At 35.1% G+C, this 17,242-nt stretch overlaps 2 protein-coding genes across 2 annotated transcripts in view; one reads left to right on the top strand and one right to left on the bottom strand.

The window, feature by feature from the left end:
- Positions 1-11,749, top strand: part of LOC116344534 (serine/threonine-protein kinase Smg1) — a 62,333-nt gene extending 50,584 nt beyond the window's left edge. Inside the window, exons 12-15 of the mRNA XM_031773138.1 lie at positions 5,025-5,371; positions 7,015-8,692; positions 8,888-10,427; positions 10,523-11,749. Coding sequence (XP_031628998.1) covers positions 5,025-5,371; positions 7,015-8,692; positions 8,888-10,427; positions 10,523-10,710 — 3,753 coding nt within the window. The 3' untranslated portion in view covers positions 10,711-11,749. The remainder of the gene's footprint in view (positions 1-5,024; positions 5,372-7,014; positions 8,693-8,887; positions 10,428-10,522) is intronic.
- A 734-nt stretch (positions 11,750-12,483) lies between these two features.
- On the bottom strand, positions 12,484-17,210 carry LOC116344181 (TATA element modulatory factor). The gene is made up of 4 exons (XM_031772616.1): positions 16,105-17,210; positions 13,560-16,033; positions 13,242-13,475; positions 12,484-13,171 (listed from the first exon to the last, which is right to left on the bottom strand). Exons 1-4 carry the CDS (start codon positions 16,604-16,606, stop codon positions 12,929-12,931), a joined length of 3,453 nt encoding a protein of 1,150 aa, XP_031628476.1. The 5' UTR covers positions 16,607-17,210; the 3' UTR covers positions 12,484-12,928.
- Between the last annotated feature and the right edge of the window lie 32 nt (positions 17,211-17,242).

Raw genomic sequence — 17,242 nt, forward strand, 5'->3', positions numbered from 1 at the left:
AAAATGTTCGGGTTTGTTCAAGTTTCCAAAAATGAGCTCATGCTTGGAGCAAGTTTCGTCACACTGTGTTTGCACAAACACAAACAACTAGCCGCACAGCATGAGATGGAAACGAGCGCAGCTTTTTCGGTGATACATTTTCAAAGCGGCAAACAACGCGCACACCATTTTTCTACACACAGAATATGAGCTGCTGAATAATTCAAAATACACTCTGCACAAATTTCAATTCAGAACAACATTTTCGTGTTCAAACTAATTAATGTTTCATTTGATTCCTTGTGTTAAGTGGTAATTTATTTTGAAAAATTAAAGCAAAAAAAAAAGGAGACGATGACTTGAGAATGAAACTCGCGATGAAATATGTTCGCAATAAATTATGGGTTCAGTTCCGTTGACATGAATATATTCCTTTTCTAATTTCGGACGATTGACAAAATTCAAATGTTAATGGATGAATATTTACATTTTTCGTTATAACAAAAGCACGAAATCAATATTGTATTGGAGCAGTGGATGGGTGCAATTCATGACGGATTTTATGAATCCGTTATGGAAATAAAGATACATGCTTCCATTCGATATTATAATGCACAACGAATGAATTTTGCATAATTTATTCCAATATCTTCTGTCTGTGTACATTTTTGTGACTGAAAAGTTTGGACGTCGTCTCCAAGGTGGAGTCAAAGCATTCCTCTTGAAATCACGACAAATTGAAGTAATCTTAATTTACATCAAAATGACAATAATATTGGCGTACTCTTCATTTCTTCAAATTATGATTTGATTTAGTTCAATATATTTTTGAGTGTGCCGAGAATTTGATATGAGCAAATGCGTATTTTTTTCAAGAAAATAAAGAATTGACTTGAAACATTCATGAGTGTGCTTATTTTTAAAAGTCAAAACGGCATCAATTTCAATCTCAATTGAAACTAAATGACTGTTTATGGGCAAAAGACTTTTTTAATTGGAGGGAAATGCTCAATGTTATCTTCATCTAAAAGTGGTTCTTTTTAATAACGACGTCAATTTATGACGAAAGAAAAAAATGTGCGTTTCAGAGATGATTCGTCGAACCGATGTTTACTTCAAAAATTATGTTGTCAAGGTAACTGTATCGGATTTTATGATTGCTACCGTAAATGGAATCGTAATGAGATTTGTTCATTTCACTAAATAAATTATAAAATTCAAAGTGCTGAACAAAAGCTGATCAACAAAGCCCTCAAATTTTGGCTGAGATTTTCAAGGCTGATAGGTAAACCAAAATTATAAAATCTCTTTGGAATTCAAGTCGGTGTGAAGACTCCACGTGTTTTTTTTTCTGATTTTATTGTATAATGTGAACGAGATGAATCACAATTTTAAAATATTCATTGCATGAAATGAAACAATGTTGCAGTTCTTCGTACAGCCGCATTCGGTCAGTAGCCTTTTTGTGTTTATATAAATACCGATTTTATGTTCGTTTGAAATTTTTGAAAGAAACTTTTTTTTACGATGGACTTAAAAAAGAGCAATTTAATGGGACTACATAAGCTATAAAAAGGCTCAAATCAATTCGATTCACTGGATAGTATCATTGGCATGTCTTAACGCACGCTTTGCAATGCAATAAATGTGATAGATGTTTTATGAACTTTCTCCTTCTTTTCGTCTTCTACATCCAGAGGAAATATCACACGATGAACCTTTTTTTTCCGCTTTTATTCGAATCGAAAGTAAAACTAGTTGAGAGCTATTGTTCCAGTAAATTGAGTATATGATGAAATAAACAAGTAGTGTCTAGCCATGTATCATCCCGATCAAAGTCGCAAACCATAAAATTTATTTACACCGATGGATGGTTCATCGAGAATCGCTGTCGGTTTATGATTTGTTTTCATCGCGCCAAATGACTTGATCATGATTGTTCGAAAACAAACCAGACAGTCAAATGTCGTAAAAATCGTGTTGTAATTTGAACCAATGTCTGATGAAAAGTTTGTCGACAATTGTAAGCAACGCTCAAAAACTTGCCAAATATAGCGATAAAATAATCAAAGAATGACTATGAAATTATAACAGTTTTTTGTACCATTTTTATATGACCTGCTCCACTCGCATTTATTCTACATTTGTGAACAGCTTTTATTGGGCTGAAGCTTTGAATGTTAATTAGATACGAGTGGAGAAATGGTATAAAGCGTTGAGTTATTCTTTACAAAATCTAAGTAAAATATTTCGGAAGTGTTGACGCAATAATAGTCACGTCATTTAACGAATAAATTCGTAACATACTCTAGTTACAGCGGTTTTTTGAATTTAAAATAACCAACAAACCCAAAATAGCATCGATTAAAAAACGTTAACGTCAACATGATTACGGATTTAAATAGCAAATATTGTATGCTGCATATTTTACCGAGAACACAAAATACTGTCTTGTAATCAGTGATGCGATTTCTATAAATGAAACAAACCACACCAAAATTGTTGTCATGGTTCGCTCTTTTCAGCGACTATTATATTATTCATCATTTCTCGAATAGATAATTATAACGGATGGGTGGAATCGAGTATTTTTGGGTGGACGCATTTGTCTTTTGCCGAAGATAGCGGTGAAAATTATACGTAATCGAAGAAGGCAATTGTTTGGGCGGTAAATTAATGTGAACGTACCCGAAAGCATCTTTATAAGATTTTATTATTTAATCGATGTTTTCTTTCTGAGCGAATGCCTTCGTCCTATTTCGGTATCCATATTGTCACATTACGTTTTGATTTCATCGAATTGAAATAGATCCGACTATCATTTTCAATGGAATAGAAAGCTTATTTACCAATAACAACGCAAAAATAATGAAAAATATATTGCCAAACATCGACCAAATTGAATAAACAACTCTGTTAAATTGGTGACCTACCGAAAGTCGGTAGTTAGTGAAAAAAACGCAAAGAAAAAACGATCGTCAAAATAATGGGATTTTTTCCGTATTTGTGGTCCCACAAGCCAAGCCTTCCAGCAATAATGGCGAAAATCGGAAAGGAAACACGTTTTCACACAGTTCATGTTTTGTTATCCAATTCAATTTATTTTTATTCCAAATATTTCATGGTCAAGTTCACAGAAACGTAAATAATAATTACCGAAAAACAATAATTTTGTTTTTGTGATAACCTATCGAATTTCATTAATTGTGTCCATGTTGTGATATGGTCATTAAGTTATACGTCGTAGCTGACACATTTTCTTGGCCGAAATTTCAATTTATTTGGTCAAGTGAATGAAATGCGTTTCGATGAGAGCAAAAGATGTAATTGCGTTTTGAAATTTCACTTGGATTCATGATTTTCCTACGGATATTCCTTATCCATTCCTTTTTGCAGATTATACATTCACCGCATATATTCACGTGCTAGTAAATCAAGCCACTGTGGAGTTTGGTTTAATATTTAATACAAAAGATGCATTGAAATTGCCACGCATTACCATGATTGTACGTTCAACACGTACTGTTGAATGGCACCATAAAATTCCTCGTGCGCACTCACATATGATGCGATTCATACATACGTAGATGGTTGGTAAACCCATCCGCTGTTGGCTTGCATACAAACAACATTAAAGATGATCCGATTTTTTCGACAGCTATCCTTAATCGCTCTTGACATTTCCAACATGCATATGGAAAACGTTTGTAAGATTAAAACTTTCATTTATGTCTCGCCTTTTTTTGTGCAAATAAATCTCGGTTGCGGCCATTTTTGAATTGTTCCGGTTTAGACAACGTACAATCCGATTAAGTAAAAGTGTCAAGTATTTGCGAATTAAATGCATTACATTTTTCTCTCATTGCACACAGATATAAAAAAGAGTTTCACACAAAGGGCGATAATGTAATTGGCTGTCTACAGGAATTTGTCATACTTAATGTCGTTTCATCGAGAGATTCTTTTTTCAATTCATTACATTCGCTTATGTAGACATTTCAATGCTTCAACTATATGAAATATTTTACATGCTTTTGGTCAAAGCGGTTGGAAATTCCCAACTTGCACGATGTTTTACCTTGAACATTTAATCTATATTTGGAATTAGGTTAAAGACACATTCTCTCGATGTGTCTATTTACCTTCGGCATGAGCCGTCTATTTACATTTTATAAACACTTCTTTGGTCATAGTAACTGTGAGTGGCATCGAACACAGTTGACTAAGGACAACGACTTCGTTGACAATTTACAACACGTTTAAGCGTTAAATTGCGTTTAATCGTGATATATGTTCCAGACTCGTTTTTTTTCATCTGATGTCACTTCAATGGGCGACATTAAATACAATCCAATCAAATATTTGGTGAAAAAACATCACTCAAAAGCAGCACATTGTAAATAGTAGGCTTTATGAAAAAACCAATAAAACATCTTTATATTTATCGCCACATAAATTGTTTGCACTTTTTTTCATGTATATCTCGTTTGATTTTTTGACTAACAGTTTTACCTTGTGTTGGATGACAAAAAATCGAAAGAAAAAATGTGCTTTGTAGTAAATTGTCTAACGTTTGCTTCGATATATACGCCTTTGACAATATGTTGAAAGCACTTTCTGTGCTCTGTGCACTTTCTGTCGTTCTCTTGAATCGAACGCATTTTCATTTAATCTGTTTGTTTTGCAAGAGACAATGTATTGACATTTATTAGGCCACATCAATGAACTCAAATAATTTATGCTTAATTGTGCATTCCTTGAATTCCCGTGTCAATGACTCACACATGATGTGTTTAATTAAAAGGCGTCGGACACATGTGATGTATTGTTCGCATCAAATCATACCGAATCACAGACATTTCGAATATGAAATTGTATTCCAATGCGCCAGCATTCATTGACTCACATTCCGTGTTAACATGTGGAAATTTCAATCGTAGGCGAAATTATCTTAAAAATACACATCACCATCACTCCGTATAGTCGTTCTAAGAAAGGTTAATTTCATTTCTTTAATTCATTTATCATTGTTTACTTTGGTGCAGGGTACGTTTCGGCTGGCATGCGAACATGTTTTGAAAACATTGAAAAAAGGACGTGAAACATTATTAACACTATTGGAGGCATTTGTTTATGATCCGTTGGTTGACTGGGCCGTTGCAGAGGATACAATTGGCGGCGCAGGTGGTGGCGATGGTACAAATGACACACCATCGACTCGAAATCGTCAAATAACCGAAAGGGATCGTCATAACACCAATATTGCAACATTTGGTGCCACCGAAATGGCTTTTGGCATTGAAACAGCACGCAAACAAATGCAGGACGAATTCAACCGAGATACACTCATCATTCAATTCACCGAACTCAAACCAGACTGGATACAAAATAGGTCAGTGTTTTATGATATTTAAACAGCAAAAAAAAAACGATTCTCTTCTGTTGAGAAAAGAAAATGTTGAAATACACACACACACATGGATAAATATTCCATTGTCGTTTCGTCTTCATAAAATAACTTAATGGTTTCTCCCTCACACACACATGAACTTCATATAATTTTAAAATAGAAAGGTCATGTTCGTTTGTCAGTGCATTTTAATGAATTTGCATTACGTTACATGGTATTTCGCCAACGTTACACCACTGAATTATTAAAAAAAAAAACTTCGTGCAATATTATAAAAATTGGTATCTGAAAACTGGTATATTCGTTTACTTTCTCGTCATTAAAGCAGCCCAATTAACGTAACTAGGCAAAAGCTTCACTGTAAAATCATGTAATTCTTGTTTTCGTCGCTTGTAATTTTTTCTCCTCCGCATTTATTTATCCAAGAGAAACGGAAACAAGCAACAAACTCTCTATCTCGTTACTCTCGTCAAGTTCATTTGAAACATAAAAAAAACGTGGTGAAAAACACACATCTTTTCATTGTTATTAACCATCAGCCCGAAGCGATTCTCTGTTATATGTTGCGATTTTATTTGAAGAAAATCCAACGAGCTCTTTTTTTTTCTTCTTGTTTGTTGAACGCAACGACGAATTAAGCATGAGAAATGCTTCAGACAACAACAACAAACACACACACACACAACGGAATACCAATTTATTTTCTTTCTCGCTCTTTTTCATCTTCTTTCATGTGTTGTCTTTAACGTCAATAAAACTTTGCCACAACGTTTACAATCCATAGCTTAGAGCCATTTACTCTTTTCGTTTCGTTTTTTTCTATTTCAAATTCACTTTTACCATTCTTCAAACCAGTTGTATTTGTTTTGGTTGCGATGCAGCTCGATGAGAAAGGATACCAACGATTTGTGTGCTTTTTCGAGTGGAATAAGCATTGAAATGTTTTATTATGATACCGTTGCACAAAATGAAATGTCATATTGTTGGTTTGTTATGTTAAATGAGGTACAAATGCATAGCACACACACACACACATAATTGTTGTATGTCTCTTTCTGTCGTTTGTTTGTGTTTATCAGGAAATAACGACTTATGAGATTCCGTAAAATGTCTGACTGCAACGGAAACATTGGTTTATATCATTTGCAACATTATATTATTATTCAGATGTATTAGAGAGATGGCTTTGTGAAAATGTGCAGCATGTTTGTTTGTTTATTTTAGAGCGTACGCTTTTGATCTATGCACTGAAAATGTGTAAAATAAGAGTGAAACAACGACGGAAATTGTATTACATTCCGTTTGTGTGAGCAACGACGAATGATGCATTATGATAAACATTATCAATTCTTTGGTAGATGCTTTCACAGTCATTGTCATTTTGTGATGAGTATGCAGTAGAGATGAAGTAAATGTGTGTGTGGAAAAGTTCAAAAATTCACTCAACTAAGTCAAAGCATAGTACATGTATCTAATAGAATCATTTAAGAATACGCTGAAACCGTAATATTTCTCTTCGCATTTCGTTTTTAATCCCAAATTGAATTTTGTTGTAATCAGAGTGTGAAAATACCGTTCTAAATTCCTTGTCTCATCATTTTTTCCCTCTTTCCTCTTTTTTACAGAGATGGTTTCTTCAATCAATTAAAGCAAGTGCAGGCATATTTGTTGAGTTTGCAACAGCAGCGATTGCGTCTGCAGTCATTGGAGGAGAATCGTTTGTTGCTCGCAAAACAAGCGGCAATGGTATCGGAAGCTGGTGCGCTTGACTCAGCATTGGGCAGTCATCCGTTAAGCACACTAGCACATCGCTACAGTGGTTACAAGCAGAAAAAAGACGAATGTGATAAGTGTCGACGAGCATTATTAGATCGAATGTCAATGTGTAACAAACAAATGATGGATTATCATAATTGTTTGTACTTAATTGAAACAAACAAAGTAGCCGAAAAACTGGGCGATTTAAATAAATTGACGGCTGCGCTAAAGGTCATTCATCCAAATCATGCATTTGATTTGGTTAAAGATTTTCTCGACAATTCGGCACAAAACGTTATCTATTTGCAAAGTTGTCAACTCAGTTCGGGTCTAGATGTGTTGGTGAAAAAACAAATTGCCACCATTCAACAAACGCTAGAGACATTAGTCGAATATGGTGCGATAACAAGGTATCATCCGCCAAAGGTGCACCAAACACATCGCATTACAAAGTATGGTGAATGGTGCAAATATCTAGCCGAACATCAATCAGTTCAGGATTGTCATAACATTGCCAAACAATTTCAAATGACAATTGGAAAGAATATCATCAATAAAGAGGCCATAACACAGGTGATTGATTTCTCGAGTACGTTGCAAACAACGCTACGAGACGGAGAGTTTAAATTACAAAAGTTACTCGAGCGCTTGAATGTCGAAAGAGACAATGCGGTAATGGATGGCAATTCAAGCGCAAACATCATGCAATACACAAATCTATTTGAAGATGCTCGTAATTCGATTCGAATGTTCTTCCAAGATCAAAATACTTTATCACCTGTCACCAGTGGAAGTAGAGTCATCGCTGCTGCTGCCGCTGAAAAGAAATACAATGTGCTCGCCTTGCATTGTGTAACAATAACCATATTATGCGATTTAAATAAGCGACTTTTGATGATGGAAAATGCAGCCGCCAATTCGGCTGGCATGAATAATATGGTCGCGTTAACATTTAATGGAAATTGGGTGCTAGACGAATTGTACGCGCATTCGGCAATCATGTGTGAAATGTCATCAATCATTGAAAAAGCTCATCGGGATCATGGCACAAAAACCTTGACCGAACCATTCTTTTGTGCAACAAAATGCTTGTGTGAAATTCAAAACATTCACGAAATTCTGCGCGAGTTCAATGAACAAATTTCGTTGAACATTTTAAATGATGCATTGTATTGTATTATCAGCGAAAAAGAAAGCATTTTTAGCATTATTTCAGCATTCGATATTCTACAACGGAATATCGAATCGATTTCAGACCTAACTACTAACTTATATGTAGCATTGAGACATGGTTCGAATGCTGAAGTGACAACACGTCAAGCATCGGCCGATGTGGCGATTTTGCGACAGAATTTTAACGCGATTAAAATGCAAATCGAACAAAATGCCCCAAATGAATTCGGTTCAAAACTATTTCTACGAATTAATGGATTATTTGATAAACTTGACGATGAGTACGACCGCTTAATCGATTGCCTGCAAGACCTTAATTTGGTGGGTGATCAACTTAAAATCGACCAAATGAAAAATGCCACCCAGTTAGCGGTAAGATATATTATACATTCTTGTCGTCTTCTTCATTTCATTTTTTGATTAGCATTTTCTTGCGTTGAATACAAATTTGTGAACATTATGAAAATTTTGACATTATTTTCGTGGACAACACACCATTAACTATTCATGTGGCACACATTTTATACTGATGTCATTTTTTTTTCTCTCGTTTTGAATTTATTTCAGTCGTGCGTTCTTAATGGCGAAAGTCGTGCAATATTGAAGGAAATTTTCTTTGTGAAAAAAATCGAAGCGATTGCTCATTTCTTTGCGAATATTCTAGCAATCAGTGTTGCATTCAGAGCGTCCGGAGAAAAACCATTGCGCGAGGATAGCTACAAGGATAGTGTATTGTGTCTTCCGTTGCGGAACTATTTGACCGATTTTGTGTGGCGTAAAATGTTCGGTCTTCAATCATACTGTGTGACAGTGATATTGTGCGATTTATTGCATGGCATCGGTGTCGATGTGGACAGTGAAATAAATATGGTTGATGTGGGAGCCCAGAACATTGTTTCCATGGAAGAACTATGCAATAAATCGATTGAGAAATATGTTCGAAACGAAAAAATCCCAAAGATGATTGTAACACAAGCGACAACACTTTGTTGGAATTTGGATGGGGCATTTCGTAAACTGTGCACAATACAAAACATCCAAAATCATATAAATTGTCAACAGAATACATTGATACGAACACAGTTGATATTGACGGCACATTTTTGGATGTTCGAAGAACTGCTGACCAAACAAACTGGCTTCTCAATAGTGCCGACACGAAATCGTGCAACCATAATGTTACAATTGGACGAAACCACAAAAACTTTGATCGCTTTACAATCGACTGTACAACGGCAAAAGGATGAATTGGGTGTATTGACGACAGCAATAAATCAACGATTGAAATGGGCGGCCGGAGCAAATCCACAACTAGTGAATTTGATGAATGATTTTGCTAGCACAGTAACAAATCGACATGAAAATATTGAACGCGTCGGTTTGTTAGCAACAGCAGCTCTGAACGAAAGTTCAGCCATTTTACAATATGAAAAATTGCGTGTATCAACCACAGAGGCATTGGATGAAGATCAAAAGTTTTTGAATTTGATATCGCAATGGGAGAAATGTTGTACAATTGCACAGACTTGCGTAAATGTTGTAACACCCGTCGAAGTAGCACTGATTGAATTACTCGACCCAGAAGGGCCTATCGATCGAATGTGGTTGAACAATGTGGCCGGACTTATTGATGAAATGATAAATCAAGTGCAACAAGATATCAGCAAAATTGAACGGGAAATTGTCGACTCACAAGACGAACTACAGTCGTGTGCATATCGCTTGCGTGCATTGATGGCAACTCATAATCGTGTCGGAACGAAAATTTTAACATTGGTCAATGCGATTTATCGCATTGTCGACGAAGACAAGAAATTAATATTGAGCGAATATGTTGAGCGGCACGGTTTAATGAAAGAAACCATAACCGAATTGCAAGGACACAGTTTGAGCAAAGATTTTACTGAAGAATTGGTGAATGTTACACTCAATCAAACCGCTGAATTATTGAACACACTCAAAGATATTTTCAATAATTTGATTAATGTTGGCAATCTACTGAACGAAAATGACAAAACAATCACATCACCAGTCATTGCACAGGTTCAACAACAGGATTGTATGCTGAGTCGACCAAGCAGCCCATCAAAGTCGAAGGCACAGAAAGGTAATCATATTTTAACTATTTCATTTTCTTCATGTCTCTCATAAACTTGTCTGCAAACTAACAACTATATTTTTCAACACACAATGTTCATACAGGAATGGAGCAAAAACGAAATGCATATGCTGTATCGGTATGGCGACGTATTCGTATGAAATTGGAGGGTCGTGATCCGGATCCGACACGACGTTATTCAACTGCCGAACAAGTTGATTGGATGATACGAGAAGCAATGGACGCCAACAATTTGGCCGTTCTCTATGAAGGATGGACGCCTTGGGTTTAAAAACAATCTCTTATTATGGTGTACATGCAACCTTTGTGAACTACAATCAAATCAGAAGAAAAGAAAAACAAAATTGAAATTCGATTTGGAATTTTAATGGACACATTTCTTTTGATATAACTGTAACGACTGTTTGTGACGTTGTCATCGAAGCGCATTTCGCATCTTCACCACAGTTAACATCAATCTAAAACAAACAAATAGTTTAAGTAAAAGCTATTCAACAATCCAAGATCCATTGTCACATACAACAACAACACAAATACACATTGTCGAAATGGTGGTAGATGGAAATAATCGCGTTGGCAACAAGCAAACCCAATATAGATAGCGATCGGGTCGAGCTATGGCTCAATATTTTGTGATGCAATTTATTTATGCATCAAATTGCATTTGTGTATCCGTATCAAGAGCAAAGACAACACACATTGCAAAAACAAACAAATTATATAAACTAACCTAAATTGAACTCATTTTTTCAAAATTAATTCATTTCGCATTTTAAAGAAATTATTAACATTTTATATTTGATTTCGCAATAAATTCGCCGATAAAAGATCTGAATAGAGAGTTAAGAAAAGTTTTGTTGCGACACAAGTTAACTGTTTAAAAGAACAATGCAAACTACGCTCAATTTCAGTATCTTCGAATGAATTTGTGAATCGAATTATTTTTAAAAAGAAAATTCATTAAATTTCATGAAAATCACTCCTTACATATGTTTTGGCATTTCAGAAAAAAGAATCGATTTTCTCCTAATTATATCATTCTATTTAATTGATAACAATTCATTTTTGTTTTATTTCCTTTTGTTGGACGCAAAGTTATTACTAAAAATACACATCTTAATCGAATTTAAAATCATTCATTGAAAAATCTTTTTTTTTATATTTTGGGTATTCTTTTGACCATTCGATTCATATTCTCACATCCTTCATTTCATTTTGCTTGGATTTTAAGTTACGCTGACAAAAAAACACACACACATATATGACATAACATAAATGTTCAATAAAGATTAAATTGGATATCATGCATACTCCAGTTGAGTTTGATTTCTTGACTTTTTGCGGAAGCCAAATGTTAACTTTGGAAATTCTGCGAAGACTGCATTAGAGATTGTAAGTATCTTGTTCGATAATTGTGTATGGATTTTGTAAACACTGGTTTGTATCATAGTCTTAACTTTAAAGTGAAAATCAACAAATTTTGATGAAATTTGGTATGCATATTGCTTGAGAAAATTTTACAAAAAACTGGTCCAAAACTATTTTTCACAAAATATACCATTTACCAGGCACTTTATATTTACACTTTTTTTTATTGAGATATTTACAGCGAGATAAATTAGCGTCAGGTGCTGAGATGAAGTGAAAATAGAAATGACTGTAATAGTTACAAAAACACTTTCATTGTATCCATCTGTATAGCAATCTGTTTTATTGTTTCCACTTCATTTCAGCGTCTGATGATAGCCGCCTGAATTGATTCATCTCGCCGAAAATATCTCAATATCTGATAATCAAATGAATTAATAAAGCCGTCGAAATTATTTTTAATCGCGCTATTCTTTTTTTGGCCATTACTTAATTGCTCTGTATGGGTGTACTGCTGGTTGGGTAAGTATATGACAACAATAACATTTATTCAATTTTGAAACCATTTTAAATGCTAATTTCGCTACTTGTCATCACAATTTATATTAGCAATGTGTTAAGCAGGACAGAATAACTACTGAATTTTTTTTCCTCATAAATAAAAATGCGCAGAAAATGTTCATGATAATAATATTGTATTTTATTTTCAAATAAATTTCATAATACGATTACGGCTTGCATACATAAATAACAAGATTTTAATACATTTCGAAATAGCAAGACCATTTGTTATATAAAAAAATGTCCATATCCTTGCAATGTTCATCTTCATTGAACATCAAATATGTTTGATTTTTTATCTCTTCAAAATACATATAAGCTTTACTGGAAATCCACTGACCTAAATAAATACGACATTTTAAAACGATGAACAGAACATATAGAAATAATAGATTGTTAAGTGTGGAACTAGGAAAAAGCGAAGGGCCGTTGGCGTTCTTCTAATATAGTCGAACCATGTTCGAACGTTTTTTTTAATCCGAAAATTCATCTTTTAGCACCGAGATTTTTACCGGATTTCGATAGAATTTATGATGATTCCGGAATTTATGTTGAATGAATTATGTGCTTGAATCGTCGCCTTTTTGTTGCGATTCAAGTAATTTTTGCTTTAACGAACGTTGTTGAAGCAGTAAATCGTCAATTTGCGATCGATACATGTCTTTAACATCCTGCAGGTCCAATTGCAATTCTTCTGTTTCTTCCACCTTCTCTCCGTACATCTGCAAAATTGCATCATATTGCTCTTGCAATTGGTTGAATTGACTCACTACGGAATCATGAGTTTCTAGTTTATCTTTGATCTGAAAATAGAGAAAAACGAGAAAAAATTTAGAAATTTCAGAAATCGGCATTTATTTGTTTTGAACTTACTCCTTCTAATTGTGATGTAAGCGATGAAACTTCCGACAATAAGAAATTCCGTTCCGATTGCAAACGTGATAATTCCCATTGAAGTTGATGATTTTCACCGTCACGCTGCTTCAAACTTGATTGAAGTGTTTCGATGAGCGCCGAACCACCGCCAAATGCCAGCGGAACTGAACCATATGTTGAATTTGTTGGAGTTCGTCGTTGACCGACTATTGACACTGAATCCAAATCATCCTAAATGGAATAATGTTCATTTTTTGATGAAAAATTAACAAAGACAATGAAATGAAAATTAAAAAAAAAAAATAGTTTTCGTACCAGTTGCCAAGCGGAATCATTGGCAGACATTTTCCCAACGCTATAAGCAGGTGAGCTATTATTTACAATTCGACTAAGCTCCTGTTCGTCACTATGATCACTTTCATTGCTATATTCAACGCTATTTTCGGCAAATTCAACTGAACTAATTTTTCGCATTAATTTCGGTTTTTCCATTCCAATTGCATAAAGGCGCTCTTTCTCCTGACTGTCTTTCAACTGTTTTTGCAAGAGTTCAATATTTGCATTCAACTCATCAACTTTGAGTTTGTATGTTTGAGTTTCTGTGTCATAAGTGGCATACTTTTGTTTGGCATCATTTTGAATGAGTTCCAATTCCATTTGTTTTTGTTGAATTGTTGCTGCCGATTGTTCGCTTCGTAGCAATGCTTTTGATAATGATTCTTCTAAATTGTGAATGCGTACATTGAGTTGATCACTTTGTTCGTTTGCCGATTGTTCCGATTGATTTACATTGGCTAATTGTTTTTCAAGTAATTCAATTTTCTTCAAAAATGTCATCTCTTGTTTTTCCCATGCCAATGTGCGTGTATTCAATGTTGCCTGAAGACTTTGACATTGTTTTACAAGTGGTATGGTGGCCTCCGTAACAGCGTGTGCTTGGTCCTCAGATCGTTGTTCGATTTCTTCCAACCGTCGAACTAACGATGTGTTCTCTTGACGAAGCCTTTGCACTTGATCGGCTTGTTGCAATGCATCCTGTTTCATTTTTTCACGCAACGATTCGATTTCTGTGGTTAATTGTTGATTTTGTTGCTGTAATGTTTGTTGTTCGCCTTGTAAAGTGGCCAAATTTTTGGCTTTCTTTTCCAACGAATAATGTTCTTGTTGTTTTTCATTTAGCTCTTTACGAGCTGCGTCGAACGAAGTTTGAATTGTGTTCAATCGTTGTGTGGTGTCATCCAAATCACTTTTAACCTGTGCCACTTCTTTGTTCAATTTTTGCTTTTCCGATGTTAATTTATGAATTGCCTGAATTTGACTCTTCTCCACATCCTCTTTGGCCGACAATGACTTTTTTACGCGCTCCAATTCAAGTGTCAACTCTTCAATTTGTTCCGTTTGCTTTTTCAATTGTAAATCGGTTTCTTTTTCTTTTGCTCGTAATTTTTTGGTTATGGTTGAATGTTGTAGAATTTGTTTTGATAGCTTTTCGCCCTCAATTTTCAATTCGTCAATCATTGTGTCTTTTTCTTTAACAATTCTATCAATATCTTCTTTGGAAATGCTTTTACTAAAATTCGCTTGAATACTTTTCATTTCGATGCGTAAATTGTCACGTTCCCGTAACGTTTGTTGGAATTTTCGTTCGAGCGCTGACATTCGTTGTGTGTAATCGTCGGTGTGTGTCATTCCCTGTGAATCCACTTGCAGTTGCAATGCATCAAGTTTACTATTCAATTCGGCATTTTTCTCATGGATTTGTGCATTTTCACGGCCCAACTGCACAAGTTTACACTCACGATTTTCGATTATTTCATTTAATTCGGTGATTTTTTGCGTTAATTTTTCATATTCTGAATGTGAACAACCGTCACTGCCACTTTCACTTTGCAACGAATACGTTGACGCCTCGGACAATTCACGATAATGACCTTTTTTCTTACTGCTCGGATTACCAAATACCACGTACTGTGAATGAGCGGACAATTTTGATGATTTACATGCAATTAAAACACCAGCAACACTGCTTGTATGACTGCTCGAATCTCCATTCGGGCCAGAGATTATTTCAATGTCAGACGATGTTGCCGTTTCGATTTCATCAGCTGATGTATGCCCCGAATTGTGTGTATCACTGGTCATAGTTGCTTTTGATTCCAGTGGATTTTTCTCGTCAATACTTTGCGGTGACATATGTGCTTCATCTTTGGTCACATGCTTTGAATGAATTTTATTGACTTCATCCAGAAGGATTTGTTGAACGTCTTCGAAACTTTGTGTTGAATCGGAATATGTGGTCTGAATGTCAAGACCTTCTAAAGATTTATCCAAAATCAACGATCCACCAGCTCTGTGGATCGATTCCGTATTTTTACTGTCTGTAGCATCGTTTGATGGTTCGATAACGGTTGGTAGGGTCAATGTTAAACTACTTCGATTTAAAGTTTTCTGCTGTGAAATTGAACTTGGATCTAAAATCGATGCCGTACCTTCGGACACGGTATTATAGGATTGTGAAATTGATTCATCGTCATCGTCGTGCTGTCCGAAAGACAAATCATCACCACTTGGCGAAGTTACGTTGAATGTGGCCGGATTCACATCGATCACTTCGACACTGTCTGAAATCGATGTGCAACTGGCCGATGTACCAACGGGCGCTGTGGAAATGACCGAGTCGGGAGAAAGTGCCTCACTTGATGACGCATCTTTAATCACTTCAATTGATTCGGATGTTTTGTGGGAATGTTGTAGTGTTATTATGGATGGTGATGAGGATGGTTGACAATCTAAATAAAAAATACAAACATTTAGATACATTTTCACGAGAAAAAAAATATTCAAAAATTGAAAAGCTTACTTCCAGACGGTGACGTTAGTCCCGACGATGGTGTCAACGGCGAACTAAGCAATTCAACCGATTCAGAGGCTGAACTCGTACGACCTGATATGCTTGAATTTTGTGGTTTATCTTCGGCTTTGGTGGAAATCAATCGAGACTCACTTCGACTGGTTGGCGCAATTGTAACGGCTGCTTTATTATTTTCATTATTCTCATTGGCCGCATCAAAAAACGATCCAGTAAATGAACCCCATAAATTACTAGCCGATGTTGCTGTTGTAACCGTTGACAAAATTGGATTACTTATAGATTGTTTCATAACTTTTAAATTATCACTTTTTTCGGATGTGTCGGGCGACAGTTTTACACTCAACGATGATGATGAACTTGATGATTTTAAATCACTGGCATCATCGTCTCCATCTTCTTTTATATCTAATGCTTTATCAATGGTTTTTTGGGCTTCTTTCAATGCATTCTTTGCCAAACTGGCGATTCCGGTTGCATCAAACCAACTCATTTTTTCTCTCTCGTTCAAATTAAATAATAAAATTTACGATGAATTAAAAATAAATGAAAGAATACTGTTTTTGATTTATCTTCGAACAACATTCTTAATGATATTCGGGTATCAGACGTTATTTGTTTGCACAATTTACGTATGACACAGATTGGTGTTGGTATTTTGCACACGTACACAAAATCTAGAACATTTTTTTTTAAATGATAACATCTTCATTATTTTCGCACTTGATTTTTTTCCATTCTAAACGTCGACCGATGTTTATTTGATATGAAATTTAATTTAGAATGACGAATTTCCTGCTTTAAGGGATGCCCCGAATAATAAACATTTTGAGTCGCTGATTTTGAAGTCGACGAATAATATCACTTTTTACAACACTTCTCTGTGGAATTTGCGTGGCGGAAAAAGTGTAAATACTGCAAATATCTGAAGCTATTGCCATAAAATCGACGACATTTCCCACTTTAAACTAAATTTTTTGTGCAATATTCACAGTGTCTGTTGTAATTTGATTGATTTCAATATAGACAGACATAAAACGATACAAAAAGAGAAAAAAGAATTCTGTAAACACGTAATAATATTGGCTTTTGTGTCTACTTTGTGTTTTGCTGTCAAATACAACGTCGT

The sequence above is a fragment of the Contarinia nasturtii genome, unplaced genomic scaffold (genome assembly GCF_009176525.2).
Source record: "Contarinia nasturtii isolate CC-2019 unplaced genomic scaffold, AAFC_CNas_1.1 Cnas_scaffold_1037, whole genome shotgun sequence".
Lineage (NCBI taxonomy): Eukaryota > Metazoa > Arthropoda > Insecta > Diptera > Cecidomyiidae > Contarinia > Contarinia nasturtii.

What these genes read in the sequence shown, in the direction of transcription:
- LOC116344181 (XM_031772616.1), bottom strand. Translation starts at nt 16,606, where the DNA reads ATGAGTTGGTTTGATGCAACCGGAATCGCCAGTTTGGCAAAGAATGCA. An exon ending in ACTAACGTCACCGTCTGGAA is followed by an intron (nt 16,034 to 16,104) that starts GTAAGCTTTTCA and finishes TTTTTTATTTAG; the next exon opens with ATTGTCAACCATCCTCATCA. An exon ending in TTACATCACAATTAGAAGGA is followed by an intron (nt 13,172 to 13,241) that starts GTAAGTTCAAAA and finishes CTCTATTTTCAG; the next exon opens with ATCAAAGATAAACTAGAAAC.